The 8,531-nt window shown below is 34.2% G+C and overlaps 1 protein-coding gene across 1 annotated transcript; it reads left to right on the forward strand.

Annotated features, from left to right (window-relative positions):
* Nucleotides 1-1,197: 1,197 nt before the first annotated feature.
* On the forward strand, nt 1,198-3,710 carry LOC123672783 (the record flags this gene model as incomplete). Its single annotated transcript, XM_045607072.1, has 3 exons — nt 1,198-1,409; nt 1,506-1,628; nt 3,479-3,710. Coding segments are annotated over exons 1-3 (567 nt in total), but the record flags the coding sequence as incomplete, so codon positions are not given.
* Between the last annotated feature and the right edge of the window lie 4,821 nt (nt 3,711-8,531).

An 8,531-nucleotide genomic window follows, 5' to 3' on the forward strand; every position in this document is an offset into this window, starting at 1 on the left:
CTATGCAAATTGTGTAGATTCATGTATCCATCCTTGGTACAGGAAGACTCGTCGCTCCAAATGACCTTATTAAAAAAATCTAGATCCGTATGATTTTTTCGCATTTTCGCAACATTTAACTGACAATATTGACTGCACATTCTCATAAAGAGATGCATACTGAAAATTATCGGCCGTCGCCGCAGGATTAATATTAGCATAGTTGCCGCTCCTCCAACTTCTGCATTTAAAAACGATTTTATTTAATAATTTAGTATATTTAAGTATATAGAGAACAGTTGTATTTACAAAAAATGAGGTTTCGAAATAATAATAATAACAATCAGTTTATTGTTGAAAAATTAATAAATACATACAATTAGTTTCAAATTCAAATATCTCAACAAAATACAATAAACTGTAGAAAAAATGATAAATATACAATTATACAAATATTGAAAACTTAAGAGCCTATAATCTTGTGCCAAGCATATACTGAAAAAAAATATAAAGATCCGATTTTATCCAAATACATATATGCAATCATTTTACTGAAGCGATAATTAACATTCGAGCAATTTTTGATTATTCATATTATACATCTAACAGGTGCACACTTCATGATACAAATAATCCAATAATATGAATTGAACCTAACAATCATGTAAACATCAAAAACCTATTGCACACAGGCACTCGAATCCCATGGAAAGGAAATTCCTTGTATATGGGAATAAAAATAAACTAAAAGACGTGCAGAGCACTGTATTACATACAATGATCGATGAAAGAAACCATTTAGGCTTAAGTGAAGTATATTAAGTATTTTTTAAACAAACTTGGTATTTTCTTTTTTTTTTCCTTTCTTACACATTTAATGGACATTTTTCAGATCTTTTAATTGCGCCACATGGGACCGGGGAAGGAGAGATATCCATTATTTCACACTTTTACTGAACATATTGAGGGAATTCAAACTCTTAGGCCCAGTTTCACCAAATGCTTTAATCTTGACTTGGCTTTTAAGTGAGGCCTTAGATCACGATTAATGTAATGTATCGTTTCACCACACTCCAAAGCGCCATTAAATCGACCAATCGCGATTTAGCACTAATCGGCCATTTTTGGAGGATTATAACCTTTCAAGTTGAGATTAATAATGATTTATCAGTATGGACCTCTTGTCTATGTAATTATTTTTCCGGAAATTTCTTTAAAATGGCCTTTCGACGAGTATATGATTTTGCCTTTGAAGATGATGATAATGATGAAGAATTTGTCGTTCGACGTCCTCGATGGATCCGAGAAAGAGAACATCATTTCCAAAATTTGGACAATGCGGATTTTGAGAAAAGATTCCGACTCTCAAAAGGAGCTGCACTGCAAATACTGGGTTCAATTGAGGAACAAATTGAATTTGCAAACGACAAGTAAGTTTTAATGTTTCATTTTCCTTTTGAATTGGCTACTGGTATTGTTGACGTTATGTTTGATACACTGATTTTGCGTTTCCTATTGATTTCCAGGAATAATTCTGTTTCTCCAATGAATCAGTTACTATGCACCTTACGATACTATGCTACTGGTTGTCACCAAATGACAGTTGCAGACTTCACTGGAATTCTTCTTCTTCTTATATCCTTTACTATGTGCTAGGACTCAGCCATTCGCACATCGAACAAATAACCTTCTCGGTTCTCTTCTCACACCAAAAGTAACTTAGGTTGCAGGACTCTGTTTGGACTGTCAGACTTCAGATAAATTGGATTCAGGATTTTCTTCTTCTCCTCAATCTTCTATCTAAGGAATGGGCTGCATTTCTGTCTCCAAATCACTGTCTGCGTACGGTATTTTATACTGCCTGACTAACCGTTAAACTCTCGGAGGAGGTAAATGTACTGGGATTTACCCTATTACTGAGACGTTACACTAAAAGGCAAGGAAAAAAGGAGTTGAGAGGCACAGAGATCAAGAAAAAAAAAAAAAAAAGAAAAAAAAAAAAAGGCACACACACTTTGTGAGGAGTTTACAGCTTAATCTTTGAAGCCAACAAAAAATTATACAGCAAAATGTACACTGTAATATCATTGGAAAATATCAAGTCATATATGTTAAGAGGGAAGTTCGTTATTCTTCTAGTATTTATGAGATCATCATAGAGCCTTGAGCAATTCATCATATTATCTCGACAATTAAAGAATATATGAGGGATATCACCCCTCTCTCCGCAACCACACAGATCTGAATCAACAACATGAATCCTCATCAAATGAGACGGAGTGCAACAATGCTCAGATCTTAACCTGTTCATTGTCACAATGTTACCCCTTGAAAGATCAATCCCCTTAAACCACGGTTTGACTCCAAAGGAACCAATGTGGACATATTTTGAAAAGGTACGATTCCCGATACTGACCTTCCACTCTTCTCTCCATCTTTCCCAAACAATTCTCCTGTATCTAGGCCAAAAGTCACTAATATCTGCCCTCTTGATAACTGATTCCTCAGAACCTTGTTTTGCAAGATTATCCGCCATGTCATTACCTTGTATACTAGTGTGACTTGGGATCCATATAAGTTTTATAGAGAAACCATGGTCACTCAGATATAACAGGTTTGCTCTAATTGCGAGAGTGATATGGTCGTTTTTAGCTGAATTCCTCCATTTCGATATTTTTTCAAGGGCACTCATTGAATCTGAGATAATCAGACATCTTTTCAGGTTTTTACGTTTGATTTCTCTTGTTGCTTCCAAAATGGCGATCAATTCTGCAGAACATATAGAAAAATGGTCAGGTATTTTCTGAGACATGGAGATACCCACAGGGCTATATATACCTATGCCTGTGAGAGTAGGAGTTTTGGAAGCATCCGTGAACACCATTATATGGTCAGGGAAATCTTTAGAGCAACGAGTAGTAAAAGGCAATGAGTTATCGGGAGAATCCTTTGAAAGGCCAAAGTTAATATATGGTATGAAAGATGAATGGACAGTTAAATCATGAGAAAAGCAGGGAAGCTGGTACGAGGAGTAGAAACTTTCTGAATTATTAATTAGAGAGAATGACTCTATTATGGGTGGAGGATTGCCAGCAGAAGTCCAATTTTTAAGGGAGAGGATTTTATTAAGGACAGGATCGTTAGAGATTCGATGCAACTTTGTAACGAATTTGGTTGCTAGGAAGAGTCTACGATATTTGAGGGGGAGTTCATTAGACTCCATCATAATAACGGGAATGGGGGTAGACTTCATGTATCCCATTGCTGTGCGCAAAGCTGAATATTGGACCCGGTCCACTGGAATTAGTAAATCGACAGCCCATAGAATAATTCATCGAGTCAGTACTGCTATTGCCTCTCTCCATCCACTGCATATAACATTCCCTGAAACTCAGGAGGAAATTCGAAGAACACAGACTGAATTTTTCGGAATTGCAAGCTTTCCAATGGGGACATAGTTCCGTAATTGCTATCGGAAAGCTATGTTTGATAATGACAGATATGGAAATGCTGTCCTTGTAGGAGATAGTGGATATTCAAGTAACAAGTATTTCATGACTCCTTTTGAAAATTGTTTGAACCCTGCGGAACAATTATACAACGAATCTCAAATCAGAACTAGAAACCCTGTGGAAAGAATGTTAGGAGTTCGGAAAAGACGCTTTCCTGTATTATCATTAGGTTTGAGAATCGATTTGGATAAAGTATTTCCTGTAAAAGTGGCAACGGCTGTATTTCATAATGTCCTACGAAGACTTGGGGAAGATGTCCCACCTTTTGATGCTGAGTTTGAAGCCAACCTACCAGCACCATGGGATGTTATAATAGCTCAGGGAGACATGGGACAAAATCCCATAGCAGTCTTAGGTCATCCATTGAACGAGAGGAGAGATTACCCTGAGCACCGAGAAAGACGTACTATGGTTCATCAATACTTCACAAGGTTTGTGTCCGGCCTGAAGATTATTGAACATATTTTGGCATTTCTATAATAGCAAAGCAAATGCTAATTTATATGTATATTTCAGGCTGGTAATGCTAGAGCGACAGCGCAGGGAAATTCCCAAGTAGCAAAATTGATCACTTAAAGAACGAAATTATTTCATAATTATCGTAAAGTGCCGCATGAAAGAATAAAATAATTTTTTAATGCGTGTGAATACGACCATTTTATCATATAATGAAGGAATTTCTATAATGCTGTTGTATAGACGTTCTTACAAGTAATATTATAGGACAAATAAATAGTGTGAGTATATAAATTTTATAACAGTTGCATAACGTACTATAAAATTTCTATAGAATAATTATAAAACAGTGTTATACAGATTATAATACGGTTGCATAGCTATTGTATTACTTATAATAGAGACGTTAAAAAATGGTTGTAAAGGAAGCTGTATAAATGGTTGCATAAGAGTTGCTTAAGGAAAGTAATAAAATTGTTGCTTAATGCAGAAGTAACACATTACACAATAATTATGGAATTATTTTATAATCATCCTATAACTACAACAGTATTCTCTCTTATGAAGAGCCTATAGAATAAAAATGTAGTTCCCAGGAATAAATTTATCTCAAGTTCTGCGTTATAAAATCTATGCATTTCATCTATAGAACAATAATGAAGTACAATATAAACATAACCCTATAAAAAATTGACACGGGTTTTCTAGCAGGTTTCGTACACAAAATGAATTCAGCAATATCTGAATGGAAACGAATAAAAAAAAGTGGTCATTTCAAAAGATCAGTAAAAAAGAAATACCATAAAATACTTCAGACTTGCAGTACCCGTGATCAACCTCTAGTTGAAGTCCAATGTAACGAAGAGGCTAATCTAGAAGAGGCAATAATTATAGCTTCAGCCAGCAGTGATAATACTGAGGAAAAATCCAAAGAAAATGAACACGAACATGATATGTCAAAAGGAAGCGTCGACATTAATAGTGCTGACGAAGAAAACATCGACAACAAAAATTTGAGGCATTCTCTATCTGATATCGAAAAGAAGATCAAAATAAATGAACAACTCAAGATATGGGCAACGTCTTTCAATATCAATCATTCTGCATTAAGAGAACTTTTCGTTATATGGAACCTGGCTATTCCTGATCTTCTTCCTACAGATCCAAGGACATTCCTAAGGACTCCCCAACAAGTTGAACTGGTAACACTTGAAAATGGAACGTATTGGCACAATGGTTTGGAATCCAACCTAATAATTTGCTTGGAAATATATTCTCATATAGAATCTATTTCCTTGAATGTCAACATAGATGGGCTTCCAATATATAAAAGTTCAAAGTGCGAATTTTGGCCCATTTTATGTAACATACACGAAATCCCAGAAGTTAAACCTTTTGTTATCGGAATCTATAGTGGCACTGGAAAACCTTCTGATATAAACAGTTATCTGCGAGATTTTGTGAGCGAGGCAAAACAAGTGCTCACGAATGGAATTTTTGTTGAGCGCCACAAAAAGAAAATTCAAGTGAAAATTCGATGTTTTATTGCAGATTCTCCCGCTCGAGCTTTCATCAAAGGTGACTATTTTTTTGACAATTTTTTTTAACATTAATTTCCATTTATTCTCAGGAGTAGCGAATTTTAATGCCAAACATGGCTGCCTAAAATGTACCACAATCGGCGAGTACTCGCACATATCTCACACCGTCTACTTTCCAAGAGCTGGGTGCGATTTGCGAACAGACGAGGGTTTCCGAAGTCGAATATATGGAAAACATCATAAAACTGAAACTCCACTAGAGGAATTGCAGATCGATATGGTCGAAGATTTTCCCGTTGGGGATTCACTGCATCTCATTGATCTAGGGGTAATGAAAAGATGTCTTACAGGGTGGAGAGATGGAAATATTGGAAATTACTCGACAAAATGGTGTGGTAATGACATTAAAAAAGTATCAAGATTTTTAATAAATTGTAAGATGCCTTCAGAAATACATCGCGCTGTTCGTGGTCTCGATACACTTGCTTACTGGAAAGGTACTGAATATCGTACCTTTCTTTTATACATTAGCATAGTAATTTTGAAAAATGTTTTGTCTGGTGATGTTTATGAACACTTTCTTCTGTTGTTTTGTGCTACCACAATATGTTCCACAAAAATTTTCACACATTTTTTGCCTTTGGCACAATCAATGTTGGAACACTATGTAGAACTGTATAGGGATTTTTACGGTGAAGATTATATGACGAGTAACATTCACAACCTCTTATTACATTTAACAGACGAAGTAAAAAAATTTGGTATCCTATCAAGTTTTAATGCGTATCCTTTTGAAAGTAGACTTTTTCATATAAAAAAATTACTAAGAAGTGGCAATTGTCCCCTCTCACAAATAGCTAAGCGATTGGGGGAAAGGCTTGATATCGATAGATATCAAAACCCAAAAAAGAGAATTTCCCTAATTTAAAAAATTCTTCTATACATGAACGTTCTAAAATTATTCAATTTGAAAGCTTCTCTTTAAATTCAAGTCTTTTCAAAGATAAATGGTTTTTAACTTAAAAGAATCGAGTTGTATCAATGTCACATGCAACATTAAAAAATAATATTTTAAGTATTTATGGGTGTCCTGTAATGAATACTCAAAATTTTATTGAGAATCCTATAAAATCATCATATCTCAATATATATAAATCAGATGGAGGGATAGGATCTTTATGTGAATATTCTGCAGATGATGTGAAATGTAAGCTTGCTACTGTTATAGATGGCAATGATATAGTTTTCATACCTTTTACATACTTATATTACTAACAAAACATAAATAATAGAACATTACAATTTAGTATTTTTAATTAATCTTTTTTTCATATAAAAATAATAATCTCTTCGTATGACGAAACATTTATAAATAAAAATAATTCCTTCACAAAAAAATATATATGAGAATAAACTAAATACATATAAAAAAAACATATTTATCACAATCATAATCAGTTCTGATACCTCATATTCTAAAAACATTTTTTTTACCAAAAAATGGGTACATACTATAACAAAAACATATAATTTTTCATTCAAACATATAAGGTGTTTTATGCTCAAAAACGTATGAGGTTATTATTCATGCTCATCATTAGAAGGTTCCATATTTTTATCCTCATTGTTTGATATTAGAACTTCTTCATGACCCTTTGATGCGTTTCCAGCATCTCGAGCATTATATGAAAGTTCTTTGGGTCGGTTTTTACTTCTCGAAGTTCTAATATTCAGAGCATTATTTCTTCTCACACAATTTCGGATTACACCTTTGAAGAAATCTTCGCAGTCTTCCAAAGAAAATTTTTGATCTGCTAGGTGCACAAGTTTGAAAAACAAGTTTATAACATTTCCATAAAATTTAAACCCAAACTTGGAATTTGGCACTCTCGCACCACCAGCCCATGAACACAAAGTAAAGAAATTTCTTGTGAAAAATTTATTCACTAACAAATAACTATGATCGACACCTTTTATCCTTGTATCTCGACCACATATAAAGCTATTTACATATTCAGTGAATACTTCTGGATCATTCAATTTCTCATTAAATTCTTTGAGTGTTTCGAAGGAATCAATTGGCCTTATTGGCGAGATATCACAATTATTTTGGCTATGTGATTCGGAAGCATTCTTTTTTTTCATGGCCATTTCAAAAACTACCTGGAAATTGGAGAGTTCTTTCATGATTTTGTGTTGATTTTCTAGAACAGTTTCCAGGGTCGTCATAATTGTATCTAATTTTTTTTTATCATTGTTTGTTGCTTCAGTTGACCCAACTTGAGCATCAAAAGTTTCCATCAGCTGAATGCTTCGCTGACTTGGTGGACTAATTAAATCGGATTAAAAATTTTGCTCTTCTCCATCCAGCGCAGAAACTGCTGCACGTGGTGATTCTACCATATCTCTATTATTGTTAATCTATAAATAAAATAAAATTGTTAATGACTATGTATCATCATTTATGTGCAATCTACAAAGTTAACACGGAAAAAATACCCTGAAACTGTGCATTAAAAAAAAATTCTTTGTTATGCTCATTTTGAATCATATTTTAACAAGTTTTTGGAAAGTTTATAGCATTTGTTATTTTTGCCTCACCATAGCAGGTTCAGATATGTATAAAAAAATGTTATACAAAAATAACTCAACGGGAAATAAAGTTGTAATTGTAAAAAATCTACCTCCTAAAGTTTAGTGCCCGGGAACACTTTTTATAATAGATATAATGAATAATATAGGTACTTACTATGCAAGAGTTTGCTAAGTAATTAAAGTTAGCAGTATCATTGATAGTGCTGCATATTTTCTTGGGTAATAATACTCTGGGTCTTTTGCGTGGAGTAGGCGCCTGCATCATGACTTGGTCATCTCTGTCGGTTTCATCGGCATCGACCATTTGATTCAACTCCTCTTCAGCCATTTCGAAGGAAGGTAAAAAACTCCTTTTTACTTTGCATGGCAATGTAATCCAATTTGGTTCGGGGACCGAATCACTTTCCCGTTGCAACTTGGTGGAAAATCTTCTAGGAAAGGATAATGT

The sequence above is a fragment of the Harmonia axyridis genome, chromosome 1 (assembly GCF_914767665.1).
Source record: "Harmonia axyridis chromosome 1, icHarAxyr1.1, whole genome shotgun sequence".
Lineage (NCBI taxonomy): Eukaryota > Metazoa > Arthropoda > Insecta > Coleoptera > Coccinellidae > Harmonia > Harmonia axyridis.